Source organism: Triturus cristatus, chromosome 4_1 (genome assembly GCF_964204655.1).
Source record: "Triturus cristatus chromosome 4_1, aTriCri1.1, whole genome shotgun sequence".
NCBI classification, from domain to species: domain Eukaryota; kingdom Metazoa; phylum Chordata; class Amphibia; order Caudata; family Salamandridae; genus Triturus; species Triturus cristatus.
In genome coordinates this window covers 970735648-970762889 of record NC_140585.1, presented here as the reverse complement: position 1 = coordinate 970762889, position 27242 = coordinate 970735648, and the positions used below count along the sequence as shown (strand labels likewise).

At 44.4% G+C, this 27242-nt stretch overlaps 1 protein-coding gene across 1 annotated transcript in view; it reads left to right on the top strand.

Moving 5' to 3' along the window:
• TPH2 (tryptophan hydroxylase 2) overlaps positions 1-27242 on the top strand; it is a 270435-nt gene that overhangs the window by 76131 nt on the left and 167062 nt on the right. Inside the window, exon 6 of the mRNA XM_085650683.1 lies at positions 24008-24204. Within this exon, the coding sequence (XP_085506809.1) occupies positions 24008-24204 (197 nt within the window). The remainder of the gene's footprint in view (positions 1-24007; positions 24205-27242) is intronic.

The window sequence follows — 27242 nt, the reverse complement described above, 5'->3', positions numbered from 1 at the left end:
GCATTGTGGACAGTCGCTGCTGTACCACAAAGATCTGGTCACCTCAGGAGCTTCAAGTTGTCAGTTGACACAGAGGGTCGCTGTCGGCGAAGAGCAGTTTCAGCTGGAGGTTTGCAGTGGTAGGTCGATTATTGATGTGAAGAGGTCACTTTGCATTTGCAGGTGCTCAAAACTTCAGTATCTTCACATCTTCTTCATGAGCAGTACTCACTGATGCCAGCTAAGGGCCCAGGACCTAAGAGGGCACCTTTTGGGGACCAGGATTCACTCCAGCAGTAGCCAGCAGAAGGGCTCAGGCAGGTCTACTTAGTACTTGTTAGTTGTGCATTTGCCTGGAGGCCTCTGGAAGCTTGTTGGGTCCCTGTAGCTCAAACAGGAGGTCAGCCAACTGTCCCTTTGGGTCACTTCTGGGGAGCCTGGTTTCCAGGCAGCAGGTCCAGTCTTCCTTCTTCAGACAGCAGGGCAGTCCTTTTCTTTTGAATCTTCTAAAGGCCAAGGAGTATTCTGATGAGAGTTTCTGAAAGTGTTCCTTTTATACCTAGATACAGCCTTTGTGTGGGGAAATTCCCTGGTCCATCCCTAAAACTGATTCTGGCCAGTTATTTCCCTTCCCCTGGGTGTGGCTCCAAACAGTCTAGGGTGACACATTTAGAGCCGGACTACCGTCAGGTTATTTTGTGTGTCCTGCAGCAGGGTACCTTTAAAGTGTTATCAGGGCAGGACACAACTCCTCCCCAGACAGCCTGTCAGGAAGATCCTCTCCCTCCTCAACTAGGCCTCTTTTGTCTCTGTGTCTGGAGGCATTACACAAAACATTCACAGTTATGTGACCCAAGACACAGGTAGAAAGGCCCATTTGGGTTAGTTCAGAAAAATGCTAATTTTTTTTAAGTGGGATTTTTAGAATCGTAACATACAATCCGACTTTACAATTAATGAGGATTTTAGATTGCAAGTCATTTAAGTGGAAAAGCATTTCCTTATATGATCCCAAACTGTTATCACTTATTAAGTGTAATAAGGTAACTCAGTGTTATATATGTCTATAGAAGAGGTAGTTTTACAGCAGTGAAAAACAGCTTTAGAAGTTTTCCCCCACAGGACATGTAAAATATAAGTACACATGTCTTATTTTTTAAATACCTTGCACCCTGCCCTGTGAGCCTTTAGGGCCTACCTTATGGGTGACTTAGAAATACTGAAAATAATATTTAGGCTTGCTAGGTGCAAATGGCAGTTTAAAACTGCAGTACAGGCTGGCGTGGCAGCCCTAAGACATGCTGTAAAAGGCTGCTTTAGAGGGTGGAACACCGAGTGATGCTTCTGCCCACTAGTAACATTTAATTTACAGGCCATTGATACATTTATTTTATTTTTTTATTTGTAGAGTTTTATATAGTGCAAATTTGACCCGAAGACATCAGAGCGCTTCATAATATATGCATAGCAGTAATTATGTGGTTTACAGATTGAGGTAAATATAGAGGCAAAATTGGCAGTGCATGAGCAAAACATAAGACGCCATTATTATCAGTACCTGGTACCGTTTTTGAAGTAGAAACAGTACATGCAACGAAATGTATGCGGGCATCGAGATCAGAAGATGATAAAGTTTTTAGGTAGATACAGCACATATATACAAATAGTGCATAGTTATATTTGTACAGGGTTATACAGGCAATAAATAGGTAGACATATTTAGAGCCAAATGACAATGGGCTACAGTGTGCAGTCATATGAATGGACGCATTCTTGAGGCAGAGGCAGTCTATAGATATAAATATTGTTTTAACAATGCATATTAGCAAAACATATTGGGGTGGGCATACAGACACAACGACAGTGTGCAGGTGAGATAAATGAAGGTATTAGGATAAAAAGCTCATATATATATATATATAAATAATGTTTTAGCAGCGCATAGATACATTTACATAGGGTTACATGGGGAATAAGTGAACATACCTAGCTCCAAATAATGACAGTGGGCTGTAGCGTGCAGTCAGGTGGTTGGGCGAGATAGCTCAGGGAAAGCTAGGGTGGGCCACTTGGCGGCAGGGGGCGAATGAGGCATAAGAGTTTCCCCCTGTATAATGGTGCTGAGGCCTAGTTCTTGGCTTTGTGAGTGGCAGTGCTGTCCAGCTTTAGGAGGGTGGGTTTAGGTATTTGTTGCGGAGAAGGAGTTTTCATTTCACCTTGAAGTGGGGCAAGGATTGATTGTTGCACAAGTCTTGAGGCAGTGCATTCCAGATTCTGGCCACATTTCCAGAGAAAAAGCAGGCTCGGGTTTTTCTTTCTTGAATTTTGGCACGCTCAAGAGAAGGCTGTTTGAACTTGGAAGCGGTCTCCTTTGTCTGGCTTTTGATCATTTATTTGAGAGATAGAGTGGTTTATCTGTGTGTAGAGCCTTGTGAGATACGCAAGCAGTTTAGAATATAGCTCTTGCCTCTATTGGAAGCGAATTGAGCTGTTTGAGAGTGGGAGTGATGTGGTCATGACGCCTCTTTCCTGATAGTAACATGGCCGCTGCATGGAGTGTTGCTTTCAGAGGGGCTAGGCATGCTTTTGGGGTGCCTGTGAACGTAGCGTTGCCATAGTCCAACTTGGGGACGACGAATGCTTGCATCACAGTCCTTAGGTAATCACTGGGTATGAAGGGTTTGACTTTTTTTTTGGGTGTTTCAGTTCATAGCTGGCACTTTTTGCAGAGGCGTTAATATGTTCCTTCATACTTAGGTGACTGTCGAGTGGGATTACCAGGGATTTAATGAGGTCAGAGATGAATAGTTTGCAGTTTAGTGCAGTGAGGTAGAGGGCCAGCTAGTTATGGGAAAGGATTTCCCTTTGGGTTGGATAAGGAGGAGTTCTGTTTTGTTGGTGTTGAGTTTGATATGGTTGCTCGTTAGCCAGGATAGAACTGTGTGTAGAGTGCTGTTTAGCTGCTGGATGCCACTGGCTGATAACATTTTCATGTAGAGTTGGGTGTCATCTGCATAGAGGTGAAAGGCAATTCTAACTTGCTTAAGGATCACTGCGAGCGGTTCAATATAGATGTGCAGGAGACACGGTTGACCCTTGCGGGCACATAATGAGACTGGCGATGCCTCAGTTGTTTAAATATTTTATTTGATTAGCTGCGTGCTCTTTTTAGGAAATAGGTGAACCATTGGAGAAAAGTACCTTTAATGCCTACTTTTTTTGAGGGCTGTTTAGGAGGATGTCGTGGTTGACAGTGTCAAATGCGACTGATAGGTCCAGGAGGACTAGGAGGCATGCCTGACCTTCGTGCAGTGCTCTGTCGAGCTCATCTACGATGTTAAGTATGGCAGTTTCTGTACTGTAGCCTTTCCTGAAACCTAACTGGAGGGTGTCATTGAAGTTGTATTTTTCAATGTGGTTGTTTTCTTGAGTGAGTACACATTTTTCGATGGTTTTGGCGAGGAGCGGGAGGTTAGTCATGGTTCAGTAGTTATTGTGGTCATTTGGGTCGGCATCCGTTTTTAGGTCTCGCCTAGGCAGCGCGCATGAGCTGCTCTAGGAGGGCCTTTAGCCATCGGTCTTCACTTTTCAAGCACTGCGCTCGTGTTTGTGGCAACATCCACCTTGCGGGAGCGAGCAGCAGCGCGCCACAAGCACGAGTGCAGTGCTTGAAAAGTGAAGCCTGCGCGCGCGCGCACGCACCGCTCCGGGGCTTGTTAATCCAGTCACAAGAAGGAACACCATTACAGCTTCCGAGATGTTCTTTTTCACACCCTTTTTTATTTTAATCCTAGCCGAGGTTAGCGAGATGCTCCTTGTCGCACACAGCTGATGGAGCCCTTTTTCATACAAGGATTGCATAAGATAAGGCAGGCCTTCATCGACATGTTAGCTGCATCCGCGTGCCGTTGAGCTATTACCTTGGCTACATCCCCCACTGTTCCCTCGCTTTCTGATGCCTCAGCCACCCTCTGATACTGGGTTTTGCTTCTTTTTTAATGGGAATTCTTCACAAAGGCTCACATTCTGTGATTTTGACACATGATGCATGCGTTTTCATTTCCTGTAAGAAAAGTGAAAGGTAATCTGTGCAAAGCGCACGCTTACTCACGCGTACACTCGCAAGTCAACAATCACAAGCGCACTGACACACTCATGGGTACACAAACACACACGCCAACAGACCCATAAATATATACTCTGAGACACATTTGCACACTCAAAACCAATCTCACAAAAATGCACGCATGTGCACACACACACACACACTGACACAATCCCAGACCCTGACCAAGTGACACACAGACACACACTAACACAGAGAAATAACAAACACAAATACAAACACAAATATACACATACTGACATTCTCACATACACAATCACAGAAGGACTAATACACATCACATACACATTTACACAAACAATGACTGAAACAATCTTTTTCATGCTCATAGGCACACACGTACTCATACAGTACACACTCGTAAAATCTCATACACGTGCACTTGCACGCATGTACGTGCACTTATATCCAGTGTTAAGGAGAATAAAATAGCAAAATAAAAATATATTATTAGAATATTTATTCGACTTTCTCCATTATTCACCCTAATTGAACTGAACAGTTTAGTTTCATTGTAAAATGTGTGTTATCTAAATGCCCTGTGGGATTAAGATAAAGAGGGAACCCATTAAACTGAAAAGCTAAGAAATGGAAGAAAGCCTGGAGGCTGACAAAGCCAATATTTCTCAACTTTCCTGCCGTTAGGTTTTGTCAGTGCTTGTTGCTGACGTTGAACAGCAAAAAAACTAGCATTAGCATAGCCAATAGGTCTCGCCTTTGGGACCTGCTGCATAACTAAATACTTATAAGGTCCCAAAGGCAAGACCTATTGGCTATGCCAATGCTTGTTTTGATGAGAGGAGTTTGAGGGGAGCCAGCATGGAGCTGCTCGCTAGGGAGGAATTGATGATTTTGGTCCATACAGGAAAGATAATGTGACTGAAATCTTTTGCAAGAGCCGCCGTGAGAGGGTCTGAGATGTGCGATGTCGACTTCATGTTCTCAAGTATTTTGCAGACTTCTTCACGGACAGGGTTGAATTCAGACCAGGTTGTATGTTTTTCAGTTGTAGGGGGGTTGAGGTTGGAGAGCTGTGTTGAAGGGGGGCTGTGTTGGTGGGGGGGAGACAGGCAGTCTTGGAAGTAGAGCCTTTTTCGCAGGGGGCATCCCTGATGCCATGTAGTACCATTTACTAGGGACTTATATGTAAATTACCTGTGTCAATCAGGTGTAGGCTAATTTTATCATATTTTCAAGTGAGAGCACACGCACTTTGCCACTGGTCAGAAGGACCAAAGTACGCACTGTCTTAAAGGCCACCAGAAATGACCTAAGCAAAAGGTAGGCTAATATCTGGAGTGACCCTGCAGAGAGGGCTAGGTCCAACAAGCATTGTCTGGGTATTGACATTAATGATGTTTCACTGCTCTTTGTGTACAGGGGTGGCATTCCTCTTTGGTGTTTTTGACGTTGTGCGTATTTGTAGAGCCGCACTAGCACGCCAGAGAAATCATTCAGGACAGGCAGTGGCCTGTGATGTCACTCTGGATTGTTACTTAAACCTGGATGTTTGTTTCTGAAAGTGATAGTTTGTAAGAGACTGTCTCTCTCTGTCAGAGATTCTGTATGGGGTCTCTGGGCCAGCAACGATCCTAAGATGGCGACTCTTTAAAGCCTTATCTGGTTTCTCTCCTTTCTATGCATGGAGAGAACCCCCAGGCTCGCCTTTTGAAACTCTCAAGAACCAAGTGACCAAGTTATGCAATCATGTTCTGCTACTTAAATATGAACAAAGGGACTTCATGGGGTTTCAGGCTTATTGACATCCAACCCTATTACAATTCAGAAAGCAACCAGTTGCATTTAAGAGGTTCTAGTACATCTTTTCTTCTCAACACATAGGTGAAGACAATGTATTTGTATTGTGATAACCTCTTAAGTTATGATGAAAAGGAAGTCACTATTCCTAGTAGGGATATGTGTAAGGTCTCTTATGTCCTTTTGGAGTGCAACTAAGTAAACGTGCTGATTCACACACAAGAATCAAGATACTGGTCCAATGGTCACAGTTCCAGGACATAAGAACTCAGGTCTCTTACCCTCAAATTGCAAGAGTTAGACCCCTTTCTTATTTACTAAACAGCACTGTTACAAAGAGTGTAGCGACTAGTGAATATGTAGGAAAAGCACACGGTGAGTTGCAAAGGTGCATTAGACCCTTTCATTTTGACAGTTCCTGATACTTCAGTCAAAAATCGATATGCATTTATTCTTAGGTGTTGTTGAGTGCTCTGAGCAGAAAATCTCCGATTAGGGGCCCATCTATCAATGGCACTTTTATCAGTGTTATTTGTGGTGTTCTGGGGGGACTCCCCATCATGTATTTTCATTTTTCCTTCGGAGGCAAGACTAGCTTGCGGAGGGAGTAAGCAGCACGTTGGGGAATCACGTGCCATTAGGTCTCATGTAGTTCACCCACCAAGTGCCACACTACAGCAGCAAAGTCACATTATGCTAAAATATACCACCACCGCTCTGGCCAGCAGCAGAACTGTGTCTCTTCCTTCTATGTTCATTTCTGGATTTCGTTGGTGTTGAACATAAATCAGGGCTCATGTTAAACCCATGAATATGCCCAGCGCTCCTCTTTGTGCGATTAAGGCCACAGAATTGGACTCACTTGTGTACTAGACAACATTCTGTGACGAAAAAGAGGTAGGCCTTTTCAGGTTCCAAAATTTCTAATTGGCACGATTATGATGGCATCAAAAATTACGCAACATAAGATACTCCCCTCTTTTCATAAAATGCTTTTATTGGCTTGAAAAAAATAGCAACGTCAGTCTTTGAAGCAGAATAATTGTGTTTTGTTGCACAACGACTTCTAGTGTCTGAGCCTTCTTAGCATTCAGTGATCTCACTCTGAGACCTTGCTGTGAGTTCTCACTGCATGTGTGCAGGATCCTGCCTGGACCTTTAAAACGTAGTGGGGAAGAGGATTAAATCCTTATGCAGTAGGAGTGCTGCAACAGCGGGAGCGCACCTCCTTCAGGGGTAGGGTTGGCAAGTATGCAGTCCAGAGACGACAATAAGCCAGAGTGTTTCAAGGACTTTTAAACATTGTTATTGTTTCAATTGTGAACAGATCCTTCAAGTGTACATTGCAAGTGGAAGAGCATCACTCGCAGTACTCAAAGGTTGCTAAGAGTGCCACGCAAAAGGAACTACACAGTACACAGTGTAGCAGTTTGTGCGCGCCCATTTGAGAAATGATAATACATAACAATGTAATAAACATAGTTCAGGCGTCCGCATGATAAAGTGTCTTGCATAAGGAGAAATTGGATACATAAAGTGCCTTCAGGTTCGACAAAGGATACTTTGTATGAAAGGGCCTGTGGGTAGTGTGTTGTGCAGTTCATGCCTGGATGTCTGTTTTGTGGTGCAAGGGATTGTGATCTGAGCCCAGTATAAAAGCTCACATTTAATATACACAAGGAGTGTGGTGAGCTCCTAGATCGGTCAAGCATCAGACATTAAAAAGCAAACTCCGGTAGTGTCTGTGTATCATCATGTGAGCCAGTGACCTCAAAGGTTAATAATATTTCATCCTACATTGCACTATTGGGTGCCTGTGCAAGTCTCTTTGGGGCTTATTTACAAGAAACTAATGCATCTCTGCGTTAGAGCGGAGATGCATCAGTTGCCTTGCGCCGGGCAAAGAAACCCTTGCGCCACCATGGATGCGTCATATTTATAATATAGCGTACCATGGCACACGGATTGACTGATGCGTCTGAAATTTGGACTCATCTGTCGGTGTAAAAGTCACGCATTTCTGGAGTTGTGTCACAAGCATGACGCAACTCCAGCAATGCTTTGAGGAGACCTATACTCAATACACTGCAGGCGTAAGGTTTTGATGCAGTGGCGTCATTTCACTGCGTAACTTCTCCGAGGCTATTTTTGCATTGGAACGCCCACCCTGCATACATTATATCTGACGTCTCCCTAGATGCGTCACATTGTAAATGGGCCGCAACATGGTGTATTATTTACATCGCCGCTGCATCACAAAAAGTGACGCCACGGCAGTGCAAAAGTGCCGCAAGGGGCTTGTAAATCTGCCCCTTTGTTCCTCCTCATGAAGGGTCATGCTCTTGCTTGCAGTCTGACTCCCCATTTTACTACACTACTGGCAGGGTGTCCGGGGTTTGCCCCACCAGCACTTTTATTCTTTTGGTCAGTAAGAAAGCCAGATCAAGGAATTTGTTGTCGACTTTGTTCAGTCCGGAGTGGCTAAAGAGACTTGAGAGACACTAGGCTGGCATGTGTAGGCCTGTTTTCTCCAGTGTTGCCTCCAGTATATCCGTAATTTCCTTCCAGTACCACATCTGCAAGGTTGCATCTAGGGCATATATCTTGATTATGTTTATTTGGTGTTGAGCACATTCTATGTGTGTAGTGAAATTGGATATACTTAAACCAAGTGGTACTGGAGACTTCAAGGCCCTCTTCTAAGACTTTCCTCCACTTCCCGTACTCTATTTCTCTGCCTAAGTCCTTATCCCACTTATGTTAAATGCAGCTATACCAGGCTTTCTCATGGTGTGCAGGACCTTGTGTTGCAAGGTTACCCAGCTTCGACCCTCACCTAGAGTGAACAGTTGGTGCACCTGCTCTTACAGCTGTGGTTCTGTGTCTCTGTTTACCCACTTTTCAAGGCATTTGTCAATGCGCCATGTAGTATAAATTGACCTGTGGGGAGTCCGCCTGCCTCTATCAAGTCATGTGGGGGCACATTTACTATTAATTCACGAATACGGCTTAGATAGTGAATTTTCTGTTCTGCATTGTGTGAAATGTAGAGATCACAAATTCTCCATATTTTCAATGATATGGAGCATTTTCTGAAGCTCTCTAGTTGCGCTGGCACACTGTGTGCTGCTCAGTTCTAACGCAGGCACCCTTGCACCATAGTCCAAGGGTGCTTGCATATGGGCAGGATTGATTTTGTGCAGGAAGGCATCCCTTCCTGCACCAAAACAATCCAAAGAGGCGTATCCCTCTTTCATTCTGTACTGCAGAATGCAGCACACATGGAAAGAGGAAGTAAGCACTGGAAATAAAGATATTTCTCCGCGTACGCCTCTTTCTGGTAGGCACACCATTTTGGCACAAATCCAGGTTTACAAATTTTATTTTTGTGAAACTGGGTTTAAGCACCTTGTGCAGGTAAGAGCGGTGGGGCGGGCCGGGGAGGGGGAGTAGTCGAGATACGACTACGAGGGAGAATAACATTTAAAAAAAGAAAACCACTTACCTTGTGCTCCCCGCATTGCTCGAGAGCAAGGTAAGTGTTTTTCTTCTTTTTGTCTTTTATTCTCCCTTGTAATCGTATGTCGACTCCCCTCCCAACTCGCATACCGCACTTACTTGCATGGGCCGCGGCTGGGTTTACATCAAAATACATGGGTGGATGTATGGGAACACCCATGCTCTACCCATGTAATGCCTACCTGATGCAAAGTGATGTAAGGCTGTCTAGTGAATGCTTAGTAAATGACAAAATTGATTATGCATCGGGTTGCGCCACAAAAGTGATGCATCCCAAAGCAAAATCATAGTAATTTTGGGCACTGATGTTTTCAATATTCTCACAACATAGTAGTCATCCCCTTCCTTCAATTATGCTCTGGTTCAGGGTTATGCTGTCTAGCTGTGAATTATCCCTCGGATTTTGGTAAATGCGCATACAGCAGAGACAATCTATATAGAATGAGTAACAAATAAATATTGGAGATGGGTGAGCATTGCAATCTTGGCAGGTGCTATTTTTGGCTATAACCGAAATGGCTGGGATGATTCAAAATTCTACACAGGACTGCATAGTTTTACAAGATTTCGGGCCATCAGGTTCTTGAAAGCATGGCATACCTGCATTCCGAGGTGCTTGAATGTGCTTTCCTCCCCACAACTTCTCTGTTCACCAGAGATTGTACTCTTTCCCTTAACAATGACTCCGTTGGGAAGGCACATGATATTCCCTAGTGGCCTCGCAGCCTAATGCTGCCTGAACTCCTGCAGGCAGTCAATTGTGGCTTCTGAGTCCAGTGGCGGCTCCTCCGCTAAGGTAGCGGAGCACCACCCCACTGCTGCTGTGCAGCAGTAAAAGAAAGGAAAAATGAAATGATAAAGCAATGTTATCATTTTATTCCTTCCTTGCTGCTGCAGCATGTGGGTGGGACTGCTCTCCTGACAGAGCGGGGGAGGGCCGGTGGGCACACTAAAGTGCGCATGATGCTTTGACCGGCCCTCACAGGCCGGCCAAACAGTCATGCGCACTTCAGCATATTCTCCATGCAGGCTGCATTACAGACTGCATGGAGAACATGCCCAGGCCCCAGTCCCCGTCGTGAATTGCAGCGTTGTGATTGGTTTAGGGGTGCCAATCACTGTGCTGCATTGCAGCATTGTAATTGGCTCAGGGGAGCCTGGCTGCTTCCTGTTTGGTGAAGGAGCGACGACGTGGGACAGAGTAGTGAGGAGGTAAGTGAATTTATCTTTTTCTTACAATTATAACTCTTTACCACCTCGCCCTCACCACCCCAGATCCGTGCTGACCGCCACTGTCTGAGTCATTGTGCTTATCTCTCAAAAACAGCATCATCTCGTCCATGTATAGGGGTGTGGTGTGTCTGACAATCGAATGCTCCTTTAAGTGCATTCGTTCCTCATCATGCTAGCTAGGAACCCATCGACAGAATGAATAACACGAAGGACAGTGTGCACCTCAGCAATGTGTCACACGTAGCTTCCTTCCCGTGAGGAAGATGTTATTCTGCCTGCGTTAACTCTTGCAGTCAGTCCGGCGTATATAAGGTGGATCAAACGGAGCATCTCCCTGCTGAACCCTAAACAACAGAGTACAGCAAACATGCAGTACCATCTGAGTGTGCCAAATGCCTTCACCCGGTCTATCAACATGACCCTTGCAGCCGGGCGTGCTCATGTCCATCCTCTAGTACCTGGGACTGTTGATGGAGAGTCATTGAATTGCTACGCTTGGGAATGAAACCAGTTTGGCCTGCCTGCACCGAGGTGGGAATCAGGGGGTAATTTGACCCTGGCCTATATTTTACCAAGGATCTTGTAATCTGTGCTCAACACGGACAGAGACCTGGATGAAGCACTAGCCACTGGGCCTCGTCGGGGTTTAAGTCAGGGCCGGACTGGCTGTAGTGGGCACTGTGCGTTTTCTCAGTGGGCCGGAAGTGTGGGGTCTGGATTTTGACCCGTGCAGTCTTTTGTTACTGGGGGCTGGTTTTGCAGCAGTGCTGCCATATCGGCCCCCTGTAACAAAAGCATCAGCGATGCTTGACACAAACAAGCACCCCCCTACGCCTGTCGAGCTGAAATGCCAGGGCTGGTTTCGGTTCCCAGTTCGGCCGTGGTTTCAGTAGGGTCTTTTTCCATCTGGCTTGACACACGGATATCAAGGTGTGCTGTCCCTTCTGCCTCGCTTCCATATCAGAAGCATATAGGGTCACACGCCATTTTTCATTCACATAGGGGAATCGAGAGAGCTGCGTTAGGGCCTGGAGAAAGTACAGCAGGGCTCAAGTCGGGGTACCACGCGGGTGGACGGCGTCCCCCCACTTATTTTACCGGGAGCTCGATAACTGGAGCAAATGGAGCCACACATTCACTCTTTGGCCTCTCTGGGGCGAGATCGGAGCTCATTCAGAACGCTGCTCACGCGCTGGCTTCTCTGATGCAATCGCATCTAAGGGGCGAGCGAGGGGAGGCAATGAGTCTGATGGTGCAAGCCACCTTTCGTGACGTCACTTCTTGGCGTGACGTCAGCGCCCCCCCCTCTTTTTTTAGGACTTGTGCCCTGACCTGGTTAGCTCCGAACCTTACAGTACTGCAGTCCCATTGGACTGTTGCTTTATTCTTTCCTCCATGGGGTGGTGGTATTGCGCTATTTTAACAAGAGTACTGTCTAGTTACAAACCGTTGTCGAATTTAGAGTTCTTTTGCCTTGGCTTTATGCTCTTCGTGTCTTTCACTAGTTTCAGTACTGAACCCCTTTACACCCTCTTAAAGAGGTACTAAAACATAACTTGCTTCACCTCCATGGGTGGGGGAATGGTCGAGTACATGTGGCGAGTGAGTAAATTACACTTAATGTTTCTCAACCTACTATCTGGTCAATTTCTCCTGCCTACGATCTCTCATTATAGGTCGCCCAATAAACGCTCTTTACTGACAGGGAAATTATATTGGTTTTGAATGTTCACATATTTTCAGTTATTTTAATGTTTGCCATCATGTGCCACTGCCAACATATTTTTCACGTCGGGTTGTTTATTCATCGTTGAGATTCAAAGCGAAAGTATAAAATACCAAAGTATGCTTCTTTCTTTGGGATTTAGATTTATGTCATGTAGTGAATTTGTGGTAGTTTTGTCAGTTTTTGGGATCCCTCCCGAAAACAATTCACACAAAATCAAACAAAACACCGACAGTAACAACTAGCAGCTAACAGAGCTCTCTCCATTAATGAGAAATTAATTGTATTTTCTTCTCTGCGCCCACTGAAGTTTTTGTATTATTATTATTATTATTGGAATAAAATCCGCTAGATGTCACTGTTGCAGCAGAGTTTGGTGAGTTTGTGTCCATATACATTTTAAGAGGGATATGAAAATGTGTTTCAATTAGCACAAGCCCAGATATCTGAAAGATAAATCTCAGACATGGTACATCACAGTCTTTTACATTAAGCAAACACAAATTCCAAAGAAAACAGATTAGATTTAAATTTTATAGATTCGCTTTAAATCTCATAATTACGCGGCGTTAAAATATATGATGGCATTTGTGGTCAAACCATATAAAATAAAATGAAAATATGTTAATATTCCGAACGAAATTAATTCCTGCACCTGAAGCATAATAAAAAGTGCCTATATGCCCAGACATAATTCGAGAACTTGGGCAGCAGAAGAACCTGGTACGTGGTGCAATATCTCTGTCATCTAAACATGGAAATCCAGCTCGGCTTCAGTTATTTTTTCAAACTATAACATATACAAGGAAATAATGTTGTTCTTTGCCGCAATAGACCGAGAGAGAGTTAAAAAGTGCGGTAGTCCCTGGCGGGTGGATCCTCACCTCTCTTGGTCTGTGGAGGACCACGGAGGCTGAGGACTGCCCTCGCATGGAGAGAAGGACTGGCGGGGGTCTTTCTGACCAAAGGACATCAGCTGCACGGGTAGATGTACTTTCATCGTTTAATATGAAGACTATCCCCCCAATGGGGAGGATTGTCTCTGAAACGGATAATAATCACCCTGACACTCAGGGAGTTTTCTCCCTGCTTACTGGACAGTTCAGCGGTGGGTCTGAGGTCAATGGGCCGTTGCGTAAAGAGTTTTTGACGATGGAGCCAGTGACCTGCTAAACATATGTGAGTCCTTAAGATCTGATGTCACTTCCTGTGAGTTCATGGCTTGTGATGTCACTTCCTGTGACATCACACATGGTGACCAACAAACAACAACGGGGTTGGCCCAAATCAGTAAGGCTGAGCCAGTAGAACAACAAAACAATCCAAATGCCAATACTGATTCTTATTTCTCAGAATTAATCAACCTCGGCGTATGAACATTTATCACTGACAGCCGGATCTTTTGAATAGTTTTAATTTTATTTTTGTTGCTTCTTCTTTTTCAAATTTCTTTCGTAAAAAAATCTTCGTACATTTATATACAGAACATCATAGCAACACAACCAATTTTCATAAGGAGGACAGAACAACAAGTGAAAAATTAAGTGAAAGATTTAATGCCACTTTTCTCAATCGCATTCATACTACTTCAAACACCCACATTCTTACTATCACATTGGTGACATACCAGACATACGTGACACTCACATCACCACCTTTGGTCTTCCTATTACTTTTTAGCTTTCAACGAACAATGACCAAAGACTCAAACCAAACAAACAACACTTTTGAAAAACAATTCTTGTGCATATAACCCAAGATTGGGAAGTAACTTTTCTATTTCAACACTAATTAGTGGAATGCACAAAACCGGACAATGACTAGAATGTTTGTTTGGAAATCGACAAACGCCAGATCATTATCACACATGGTGACGGCACTTCCTGTGGTGTCACGCGTGGTGATGTCACATGTGGTGTGATGTTCCACCCATTCTGCCTAACTTGGTGAGTCCCTCCACTTCTTTTCTTAAGACTTGTCCCCACCTCTTAATGGGATGGAGGGATAGTGAGTTCAGCGGGGTGGGTTTCCCACCAGTCTCCCAACTCCCAAAAACTGCTTAGGATTGTTCAGCCGCCCCTGTCTCCAAAGAGCGTAATACCCAGCGAATGCTTGGAGGTGGGCTCCTCCCACTTTGTAATAGTGTCCATGTCTGCTGGACAAACGTAGTACACATGAGGCCTCTGTTAAAAGTTAGAAACAAAACACAACACACATTGACCGTTGTGCTCCCAGCTACAACATTTAGAAGTTGTTGAAACGTGCTGTTGTTATTAGTCGTTGCAAACATTTAAAATACGGTATACTGAATACTTTGTTTAAAAAATATTTTCTTTCCCTCTATTTAAAATGGGGAAAACCACTTTTTCAAAAAACAAGCGTAGTCTGCGCTTGTTTGTGAGAGGCAACAAGTCACAGAAATAGCACTTATTTTTACAAAGTTGTCAACGGGCTCTGTGCCATGAGCAGGGCCAGCTTTTGGCATGAGCAAGCTGGGCTAGAACCCATGGTGTAGACCTCCAGAGGGGCACTAATGTTTCCTGCAGACAGGGCCGGCCTTATATTGGATTGACTGGCACAGTGCCCTGGGCGGAAAGAAAATTTGGTGCGCTGCTGATGTGACACTTTTTGAGACATTCCGTGATAAGGAGCCTGCCCCATATTTACCAGGCAACACTAAGCAACTTTTTTTGGCTTAATGCTGCCTCGTAAATTTCGTTCCCTTTAACGCAGTTTTCTGCATTAAAGGGGCGTGCAATGGGTGTTCCTGGGGGCTTTCCCAGCAACATCCATGGCTTTTTGACACTGCCACAGATTTACGAGAAATCGAAACTCTGAGGCAGCGCCAAAAACCCCAGGGAAAGCGTAAGGGAGGCACAACGAGGAGAAATATCTTTATTTCTCCTCATTTTTTGTTTTTCTATGTGTGCTGTATTCTGCAGCACACATAGAAAGAGGAAAAAAGCCTCTTGTGATTGTTTTTGTGCAGGACGGTTTCCCTTCCTGCACAAAAATAATCATCCCCGCAACGCAGGCACCCTTGCACCATGGTGCAAAGGTGTCTGCATTGATGCATGGCAGCCCATTGTGCGTCGGCACAGGGGAAAAGGACAGGAATCTTGCCTTATCTGTTATATATGCCACATTCCTGCCCTTTTCTTTTGCCATAGGACAGCGCTGCGGAGCCTGCGGCGCTGCACTATGGCAAAACCTCTGTGTTTGTTGTTGGACCAGGGGGTTGAATTTTATGCATGTAGTTAGCCTTTGTGTGAAAAAGTAACATCTGGAGCTCACTTTATTTAGCGTCTCACACACCTTATAACAAAACACTCCATTTTATTTTATAAATCAATTACATAAAGAATAGTTACAAAAAAACATTCTAAGGCTTTTGGAGTATTTCTGTTACTCCCTTAAAATCGTATAGGCCTGCTACATCACATGTAGCAGGCCTATAAGATGCCATTTGGTGCAAAGCATTCGTACATTACACAAGAGTTCTAGGTTATATAAATCATAAATTCTGTGTTAACTCATTCTGTCTGTCAGTGAGAGGTGGTACTGTATACAAATCCCATTCAGGTTTGCCTGCATCCAGAAAGTTGAAGCCGCAACAGTTTTGGCAAGTCATTAGTTATCAGTCACAAAACGGAAATGCCGAGAATGCCAATCATCCACATCCTGCCAGCCTAGCTCCACATTGAAAATAACAGCAATGGCCATGAGGTAAAAAATGTGGAATGTTATTTATCCCTTTATAATATATAGAATTCTGTAATCCCTGTATAAACGTCAGTCACTAATTTCTTTATAATCGGCCACTTGCGACACACCCAGCCGCCGATTTTAAAGAAAAGACGTCTGAACTCGACAATTATAAGTTATTAGAACATTGGAATGTGGAGCACTCCATTGGAGACAATGTAGTGGTCCGTGCTTCTACGGGCCGGTAAAGGCCCGAAAAGCAATATTCCAATGTTGTTTTCACAAAGGCCTCTCTGAGCTCAAGGGGATTTAAACTCCTCGGGCACCGAGAGGCCTTTGTTTTATTTGTTAGAACATTCTGCCCTCTAGTGGCAGAATGTTCTAATAGCCTTAGAGCCCTTCGTAGCTGGGCTATACCGGCTATTAAAGTCCCGCTCCCTTGTTAAAGGCCCTCGCCGAACGCTCGAGCGGGCCTTTAATAGCCGGTATAGCTCGCTACGGCGGGCTATAAGGCTATATTATAATCCAGTTCTGATGTCACAATGCCTGCTTGTCAGTGTTAGCAGCCAAGGTGAAAGACAGGTCACGTCACGGAGCATAATTAAAATAGGTGTTTAAAGCAAAAAACATTGCTTTTCTTTCTTCTGCTCTATTTTAATTGCTTACAAAGCAAAGAGAATATGTTTATTTTTTGCACTCCGTAGATAGAGAAAAGGAAGAATCTCTCTGCACCTTCCAAGCTACTGCAGCTTTTTTTTTTTAACTGACTTGTATTAAGCTGTTTATAATATCGGTTTGGAACAAATATCTTTTTCTTAATAACAACATTTTATTAGTTTTATCAGTTCGTAGCAGCATCCACCAACAATCAAGGAACATTATCACATATTGTGTCCAATCATGGAACAGCGTATCCATAGTTGAAAGCAACAACAACATCACATTGGTAGTCCACCCAACCCATATCTTATCATGCTTTTGAGGGCAGTCCCTCGATTCATAAATGGCTTTTCCTGTCGTGCACACCAGTCTACTCCCTTCCTCCAGACTGACAGTGAAAGAGGTTCTGGCAGCTTCCACGCTCAGGCGACATCCCGCTTGGCTACCAAGGAGGCCACACCTATGAAGGCCTATTCGGATCTCGGTCCCCAAGCTTCCACCAGGAAACCCAGTAGGGCCATTCAAGGACCCAAGTCAATATGGCGGCCCACTCTCCACCCTATCCCACCCCAAAAAGATGACAAATCTGGGCAGGACTGGACCACATGGAAAAATGTCAGTGGCAGGGAGGGTACATCTCACACATGTGGCCTGGGCGACAAGTCCCATCCGCTGCAATCATTGGTGTGGGGGTTGAGATATGTCTCATGGAGATAGTTGAGTTGAACCAGCCAAAGTCTCAAGGAAATCGCCAGCTCTCTTGGGGCCAAGCACACCTCCCTCAAGTCAACATCATCCGTCTCAGCCACCCAGACCTCCCACTTGTGGCTCAGAAGGAGGAAGTGATCCGGAAGCGTTAATCACCCGTGAGTGATAAAGCACAGAGATGCCTCCCTTGCCCAATTTACCCATCAGCAGCTTAGCCTTGAGAGGATTGTATTCAGGGATCTGGGCATCCACTGAGAGGTAGACAAGCAGGGCATGACGTAGCTGAAGGTAACAAAAGAATTGAGTGTGGGAGAGGGATTACTAGTCCCCTATCTCATGAAATGACATCAGTGCCCCACCGCAGCAAACTTCCTCCAAGTACGTGATTCCTATTCTGTCTCACTGGGCACCTGCCAGAACCAAGTGAATTGCCACTGTGGTGTCATGCCAGTAAGGTAACGATTCCAGTAGATATGACGCATGGCTGTTCTCCAGCAGAGCAATGTCACCCAGGTACAGGAGGGAATAGCAGGGGATATCAGGCTACCCTAGATCAGACCAAGACGACATCGAGGCTCATAAGATATAATTCAATACAATTCACAGGGTCATCCCATCCCCCTGTACACTACTAATTAATCTGGACCAAGTGCGCAGCAAGGTAATACCCATGGATATCAGTCATGCCAAGGCCCCCATCATATGGGGACTTTCTTGCAGTGGCAAAGGCCACTTGGTGTCTGCCCCTGTCCAAAATAAGTTATGTAGCAATGGGGCTGTTCACCGGCCCTGCCAGCAGCCCAGAGCCACAGGTTACTTATCAACCTGGCCCTTACATTTAGAATACCAGAGACATTTAAGAAGAAGTCTGAGAGCTCACACAGCCCAGCTTATTTACCCACAGCCTAAAGCAACATAGCTGTCTTCACTGGTGCTTTCTCCTCACCTTCACCTCAGTCCTGAAGAAGACCCCGCCCACAATGCGCCAATTTTGCTGTTCGGTTTAGGGGTCGAAACGTCGACAGTTCTTTACTTTATTGTCAGGCATATATGACAGAGAATATATATCTGCAACTATGTTATGATTTGACATTTAATGTATTTGGCAGGAAACTGTCTGGATAGTCCATTATGTAGTTATTTACTGATATATATATATATATATATATATATATATATATATATATATATATATATATATATATATATATATATACGCACTACTGTCCTTTCTCACGATCCCTTTCCATGCACTTATCACTTCACCCTTTGTGCACCTGCTTGTTGAAAAATATTCAGTTATGAATTTTTTGTACTTTATATTTTGATTCATTTCAATGTTGTGATGAAATAAAATCACATCCATTGGTGGAACACAGTATGGTGGTGCTTTACTGTGTTCAGATACAATAGATTAACTCTTGCTTTGTCTATCTGTTTTAAATTGCTCTCCACTATGACATTACCTTATTGTACCTGTCCAAAAGAAGGCTGTCATCTTCAAAGAAAGGGTTCGAAACCACGTCCGAGGGATTGAATGAGGGAAGTTTGCCAGAACATAAGAATAGTGAGGGAGGCACATCATTTTGAATAAAGCAATGCGCTCCATTAGGTAACGTGGCAGGCAACTCCACTTCACAAGACCCTATCCAAGTCCAACGTGAGGTGTCAAAAATTGAGGGATCTTGTCAGGTCTGGGAGACAAGAGATGTGAAGTCCAAGATACTTAAAGAAGAGATTCCGCACCGTTACTGCAGGGCATCAGGCATGCCCAGCAGCGCCCCCTGCAACAGGCACCAAGAGTGACTTGCACATATTGATCTGCAAACTGGAGGCCTCCTCATACAGATGGAGGATCTCAAGTCATCTGGGGCCTGAAGACTGAGGTTCACTTAGAAACAGCAGAACATTGTCCGCATAGATGGCGATGCAGCCTTCAATGCCTCCCTCCCACTGCCATCCCCGAATCTGAGTTTCTCATCTAATCAGGTGCATCAGAGGCTCAATCGCAAGGGCAAACACCAAGGGGGAGGGAGGACATCACTGAACAGTGCCCATGCGGATCGAGAAAGGCAAGAGAAGGACTCATTCACATGGACATGGGCAGTATGGACATTGTATAGGATACCCACAAGTCTACGGAAGGAGAATCAAAGCCAGCTTGTTGTAGTATGGCCTCCAGAAATGTCCATGAAACTGTGTCGCGTACCTTTAGAAAATCAATGAGGAGGAGGGCTAAGGAGCCTCCCAAGCAGCTTGATTGAGAAAGGGCCAGATGTACCCTCCGCCGGCAATGGTGGGTGCTCCTGCCAGGCATAAAGCCACATTGATCCGATGGATTAAATATGGCAGCGTTCAACCCAACCTAGTCGCTAGGACCTTAGAGGATATCTTGATGCCCCCATTAATAAGGAACATCAGCTGGTAAGAGGAGCATACTGTAAGTTGTTCAGGCTTTGGTATAACCACAATGGTGGCATTATCCAGGTCGAGGGAAAAAGAACCGTGCTTTGTTGCTTCTGCGAGGAGTGCCAACAGGTTGGGCATCAGATGGGTGCGATAGCACCTAAATAACTCAATTTGGGAACCCATCAGGGCCGGAGGTCTTGCCTGATTGGAGGTCAGATATAGCCAAGTCTAGCTCTTCCACTCTAAAAAGCTGATCGAGTTTCTGGGCCAAAGATTTGTGAATAGAAGGAAACTGGATATCCCAAATTAGTGGGGATTCAACCTCTCGTGGAGGGGCAAGGAGCGGCGTATAGAGGTTTTGGTAGTAAACCGCAAAAAAGCGTGCAATAGCAGGCACCTCCTCCCACAGGGCTCCAGAGGAGTCCCGAATGACTGGTACTAGCCTGCTGGAAACTTCCTGGCTCACCAGCCAATAGAGTAGTTTGCTGGACTTATCTGGAACAAATATCTAACAGATTTTTGATGTGTTTAATTTTGCACTAGAGTTTAATTTTTATTCTTAATTTTTTCAAACATGCTAGCTCTTTCTATGAAAGAGCTATGCACTAAGGAGCATATTTATCAAGGGGTTTGCTTCCCCCTTGCACAACACAAGGGGGCACAGAGCGACACATACCTATAATGAGATTTACCAAGCCACGCAAGGCTACCTTGCATGCACTGCATGGCTTAGTAAATCTGGAGTAATGCAAGGCAGCACGAGTCGCTACTTTTGTTACTTTGCCCCATGGAGGTGCTCCATGTGTGGAGTGTGGGTGTTCTGAAGCATCCACCCATAGATTATTAAGCATCCTCTGATTGTCCAATACTGGTGGACCTGGTAATGCATCAGGATGCTACGCCATCCCAGGGGATGCGCAACAAGGAGAAATATCTTTTTTCTCCTCATTTGTTCCTCTTTCTACATGTGCTGCATTCTGCAGCACACGTAGAAAGAGAAAAAAAGCTGTAGAGGATTATTTTTTTGGAGGAAGGTTCTGCCTGTAATGCAGGCACCCTAGTACCAACGTGCAAATAATGTGAAATAATGATAAATATGACCCCAAGGTTTTAAGTAGTTTGTGGGAAATGTGATTGTGTGAACATGTATTATGTGGGATAAAGTACCCCCAGCGTACATGATCAGGATATTCCAAGTCACCTCAGAGTTCCAAAACCTTATAAAGGAATTGGCCTTCTGCCTCTTTCCTCTATATGGTTATGAAACTCATTGGTGACTCATAATATCCTTATAGTGTACGACAGGGGTTACTTTATCTCTAATATAACATAGTGCATGTGCCAAACTGAAAGACAGCTGGGGACAGCCCATACTGCCCAATGTTTCACTTGCACCTGTAAACTTTCTCAAGGTCTGGATATCTCTATTCACATTTATGGAAATGAAACAGAGTGGTTGCTAAGTGCCTGCATAGGAAGAAATCAAATTTATGCTTATGTCAGAATGTGTTTGGCGGGGGAAATTAATGTTTGTGCAGTGAGTATGCAATGCAATAAACAAGAAACCATCCTAGAGTTCCCGCCTAGGCTTCATACAGCCATTTGACTTCATCTTCTCTCCCTTCCTCTCACGTTACTTAGATAAGAGTAGGTTGATGTTCGCGTAATTAACCCAAAATACCCCAGCAGTGCCCCTGCCCCAAAAGGTCATATGTTCTCCAGGCAGACCATGATGTGGTTGTTTACATCTAATTCAGGTCTGCTTCGAATGGAGAAATCTAACTTCAGCCACTGCTGGAGGGAAGGGACAGTTTATGGGGCTGCCATGGCCTGGGAAGAGATGAACATCTTTTATTAAAGAAAAGATGAACTTTATAGTTATTTCCCAAGCCAAGTTATGGGGGGTATGAAAATAATGTGAAAAGTTACATAAAAAACAAGCATTTGCAGTTTGGGTGACAACATGGCGCTCACTGCAAAAACTATAAAAGTTCGTAGAATCGACCCATTTGCGACCGGTATTTAGCCAATTGGGGTGCATCAACTCAAAACCATTCGCAATACAGGTAATTGCAAATTTTGCGATTACCTAAATTGCAAATGGTTTTAGGGAATCGCAAATTGCGATTCCCTATTTGGAATGCATCATGCCTTACCTAAATGCGACTTTGCATTTAGGAAACGCTAATTACCATCAACTGTAAGTTGATGGTAATTTGCAAAAACTTTGACAAATGCACAAAAGTGCATTTTTTAAACTACAATGTGGCACACTAGCACCCTTCAAATTGAATTCGCAAATTGCGAGTACCAATTTGGTACTTGCAAATTGCAAATTACTTCCCATACATTCCTATGTGCCTGTAGGCCCTTAGGAATGAATGGAAAGACATTCCCTAATAGCGAGTCGCAACCCAGATGTCTTGACTGGGGGAGAATGTTTGAATCATTCAACATTCCGGAATGTCCATCATTTGTTGCAGTTAAAAGTTTTCTCCGTAAGTGGGATAGGTATGCCCAGACATGGGTCCCTTGCTCACTGTGCCACTGGATTCAAACTAGCCTGGCTGATGAAGGGTGACATACCCCGAAACCGGTACCGGGATGCTTGTTTCCGGTCCAGGGAGAACCTGGCTTGGCAGTTCAGTCTGGACTGTTTCCATGAGCCACAGGGTCAAGACTGATTTGCATATGGCTGGGTCCAAACCTGGGTGTTGTAGTGGGCAAAATAACAATGGATTTAACCCAAATCTGTTGACTGGGGGAGAATGTTTGAATCATTCAGCATTCCATCCATCACTTGTTGCAGTTACACTGATTTTTAAATAAAGCAACTTTTTTTTTCCAAATGCAACCCATTTTATTTAAAGGACAGTGGGGTGTGTTTAAAAGAAAAAAATGAGAAGTTTTCTTATTATTATTTTTAAGGACAGACCACTGCCTGCTCTTAAAAAATATTTTTGCTTACAGTCACAAAAGGGAAAGGGTCCCTAGTTCCTGTTTGCAACTGGCTTACCACCTACTTGGATTAGGTGGTAACTGCCATTGTTTTGCAACTTCATTTGCGATTGCAAAACAATCGTATGTACCAGTGCTACTCACTATTAGGAAGGGATGCCATTGGCACGCACCTTTCTAATAGTGACTCGCAAACCCTATTTTGTGAGTCGGTGATAGGTTACCGACTTGCAAAATAGGGTTTATACATGCTACAACCCTTTTCAGCGGTCGCAAACAGCCCACTTTTCCGTTTATAACCGATAAACACAATTGTACATTTGGCCCGGAATATCCTAAACTCAAGTTTTTCTTCAGCTATATAAGACATCTATAGGATATCGTATTGGTTATTTTACAGGACATCCCATGCAAATGTTATTTCTGTTGGATGCTTTTACCACAAAATGGAAGATGTTCACAAGAAGTGCAATGGTATAGTTGGAGAAAATAAACCTTTTATGAAAGTGTAAAAAGGTGAATTTTACCAATGTATACTAGCAGTATAATATTTCACACATCCCTTAACCTCTCCTATTACATTGTGGAGCACGGTTGGTCAACTGTCAGTTAACCATCATTCAACCACAGCAACTTTATCTTTTTAATATCATTGGTTAAGATGCTCTTTGCCCTCACTTATCTTTTAATATAGTTGGTAAAGTATGGTCATAATGCGTAGGACTTTGGAAGGGGCAGAAAAATCAATCAGGACAAGAGAGAAAAGAGAACTTGGATCTTGGGGACTTGGAACTGTCCTGTGCAAATAGACCAAAGCCAACGAAGGAGTCAATGTAACTTGTGACATTTCAGACCTCAGGTTATCTGTCTTCGCAATTGACTTCAGTATGCCTATTGCCAACTGATGTGTTGAGAACTTTTGTTGTCCTCCTGAGTGTATAATAGTGAAACCTGTTTTCTGATAAGACTTTTTGTCATTTGCATTTCATTTATGTTCCACAGATCTATTATCAAAGCCAAGACATGATAGATAATGTTCCTGTAAAGAAATATCCTATATAATTCCAGCAATGTATTTTCCCAAGTTACAGATAGTGGTGCACCTTAAAAAGACTGTCATTTCTTGAAGACTCAGCAGACACCCTCCTTTTGTATTTTCCATATTTTTGCATCCAATGTCCCAGGCTATTTATGCTTGTTCCAATACTCTTGTGTTCTTTTATTAGTGGCCAACCAATTCCTAGAGTTGAATACACACCTGAAGAAATCAAAACTTGGGGAACGGTCTTCAGGGAACTCACAAAACTCTATCCAACTCATGCTTGTCGAGAGTATCTGAAAAACCTCCCATTATTGAGCAAGCACTGTGGATACAGAGAGGATAATGTACCCCAACTGGAAGATGTTTCCATGTTTCTTAAAGGTAAGATGAATCTATTGTAGACAGAATTGAAAGCCAAAAATGAATCTCATGTACACTTTCCATTATACAATTATGACCATATCAAATCTCATATAGTGATAGATCAAACAGCTTGGTGAGAGATTAGAGTGTTGGAACAAATGTTTGTGATAATAGCTAATTACATATCATTGGGTTACACATCAATGGCAGTACATCATTAATGGCACTTGACATTGTCAGCATTTACCAAAATATTGCTCACAGGGCAACCCATGGCAAGGGCCGATTCTCCATCCAGATAAAACTGCAGAGATACTCACAGAACACACCCTCCACTCAGGAAATAGCACGGATTAGTTTAGATGATATAACAGGTCTCCTCTATGGCGGTCCCATCCCTGGGTTGCTCTCAGAGCCAACAAGGGTGGTGTTCAAAGCATGGAGGCGGCACTGAGTTGAACTGCCCAGGGCCAAGTGTGACGAGTGGCGCTGAGGTGGACTAGATGGGACAGGCAGGTGACATCTGAAATCCCCCTTTGGCCAGGCTGCTGGTTAGACTGGTTGGCGCCGTTAGAGTTATTTTGAGGCTGGGACCGTATAGGAATTTTGTGCTTGAGGGACATGTGGTAGGGCAGCCTCATGAAGTCCTTTCAGAACCTAAAGATTGACTTTAACCTGCATGGATTCAATTTTATCAATACTTACAGTTGCAGCATGCCTTGTTGGATTATCGGGAAGTCCTTGGCGAGGTACCCTGGTATAACCCATTGGAAGTACATTTTCTTATGGTGCCCCTGGGAAAGGAAGGGATATCTCAGATCTATAGGACTCTAGTGACACACTCCCCAGTCTTTATGGGGTCCCTGAGAATGAGGTGGAAGGGGTAACTAGGCCCACTGGAGGATGTAGAGTTGAAGAATGCATGTATAGCACCCCGTAGTCTGGTAATCTTTGCATTCTCTGACTCATCCAGTTTAAATAATTCTAACCGGCCGACTTTACATCCCAACGACTATGGGAAGGCCATAAGTTCCTGTTAGAAATGGGGTCTCTAGTTGGCAACGGTTTGCACCTTTGTCCAAGTAAGGACCCTTCCTCCTTGTCAGGGTAAGTGGGATACACTTCTAAAATAACCCCTGCTCACCCCTTGATAGCTTGGCGCGAGAAGACAAGCTTATCTCAGAGGCAGTATGTAAAGCATTTGTGAACATATACAGTAATACAATGAAAACACTACAAATGGACACCCCACCAGTATAGAAAAATAAGTAATCTTTATCTAAACCAAAAAAGACCAAAATAACAAAAATCCACTATACAGTAATCAAAATGTAATCCTTAGAAGGTAAAAACAATTCTGTCCACAGCAAACTATAGATGCAACACTTTCAACACAAAGTACCTTGGATGCGTCACAATCATAAACAAAAACAGTGGCAGGGTAGGTGATGCGTCGGTTCGTTACGCCCAGGGAAGGTAATGCTTCGGTTCCTTACTCCAGGGGAGGTAATACATTGGTTCCTTACTGCCACAAAGGGGAGCTGATGCGTCGGTTCCTTACTGAAGGAGAGGTGATGTGTCGGTTTCTTACTGTGCGCGGAGGTCATGGGTTGGTTTCTTACTGCGGCCCTGGTGTCCTTGTAGACTTGGCACCCCGGTGCGATGTGTGGGGACCGGGGATTCGTCAGCTCTCGATGCTGCAGTGGCAACGGCGCTGCATTGGCCTCTCCAACTGAGGTCCTACGATGTGTTGGTTCTTGCAACCAATCAGCAGGGCCTGAGTCGGAATCTGTGGAGTGATCAGGGACTTCGGAGCTCGGTGCACGGGATTCGTCATACAGTGCTTTCTCCAGCCGCAGGCAGGCACTTCATCAGTTTCTTCAGTGGCAATGCGTCGGAAATGGGTGCACGTGCATCGCGCTTCTCTTAGTTGCGTCTCTTTTCCAGCTCCCAACAGCAGGAACAACCTCCAGAGACCCAACTCAGCATCAGACTTGGCAGGTCAGAACTCCCAGCAAGGAAGTTCAGGGGAGCTGGTGGTGAAGTCTCTGTGTCCCTGAGACTTCAGGACGGGAGGCAAGCTCTACTTCAAGCCCTTGGAGATCTTCTTCAAGCAGGAGACACAGCACACAGCAAAGTCTTTATCCTCTCTTTGGCAGAAACAGCCACTGCAGGCGAACTCCAGACAGCACACAACAAAGGGGCAGTGCTTCTCCTTCAGCTTTCCTAGCTTTTCTCTTTGGAAGATGTTCCTCTTGAGTCTAGAAGTATACTAAAGTTCTGGGGTCTGGGCCCCAATAATTATACAGCATTTTCTTTGTTCTATCGTGGCAAAGAGGCTCTGTGCTCAGAGATAAATAAACTCCCCTTCTATCCTATGGGACAGATAGCCTTTCAATAGTGAAAAACGAAATTCACTGTAGTTCACTATCAGAACATGTTACACACATCAGAACAAGTCCTACCTTTCACCTACACTGCACCCTGCCCACAGGAGTACATTGGGCCTACCTTAGGGGTGATTCACATGTAAGAAAAGGGAAGGTTAGGGCCTAGCAAGTGGGTGCACTTGCCAGCTCAACGTGGCAGAACCAGACTGCGAACAGATACTGCAATGGCAAGTCTGAGAACCTTTTGCAAGGCTACTTGAGTGGGTGACACACCCAGTGCTGCAGGCCTACTAGTAGTATTTGACTTACAGGCCCTGGGCGCACACAGTGCACTGTACTAGGGACTTAGTATTAAGTCAAACAAGCCAATAGTTTAAACACCAATCCATATTGACAATTAATAGAGAGAGCACTTGCACTTTGGCACTGATCAGCAGTGGCAAAGTGCCCAAAGCATCTAGACCAGCAAAAACGAAGTCTAGAACACAACAAAAACACTGGAGGCAGGGGCAAAAAGACATGGGAAAACCACACCAAGGATGCCAGGTTTAACATGTGTCTCCTCCAGCTAAAAAGTGGGGAGAACTACCCATCCTTCTGGGAGTTCTCTTCACTAAGGTGGACAAATCTGGACAGACCATCAGCATTTGCGTGTTCTGTACCAGA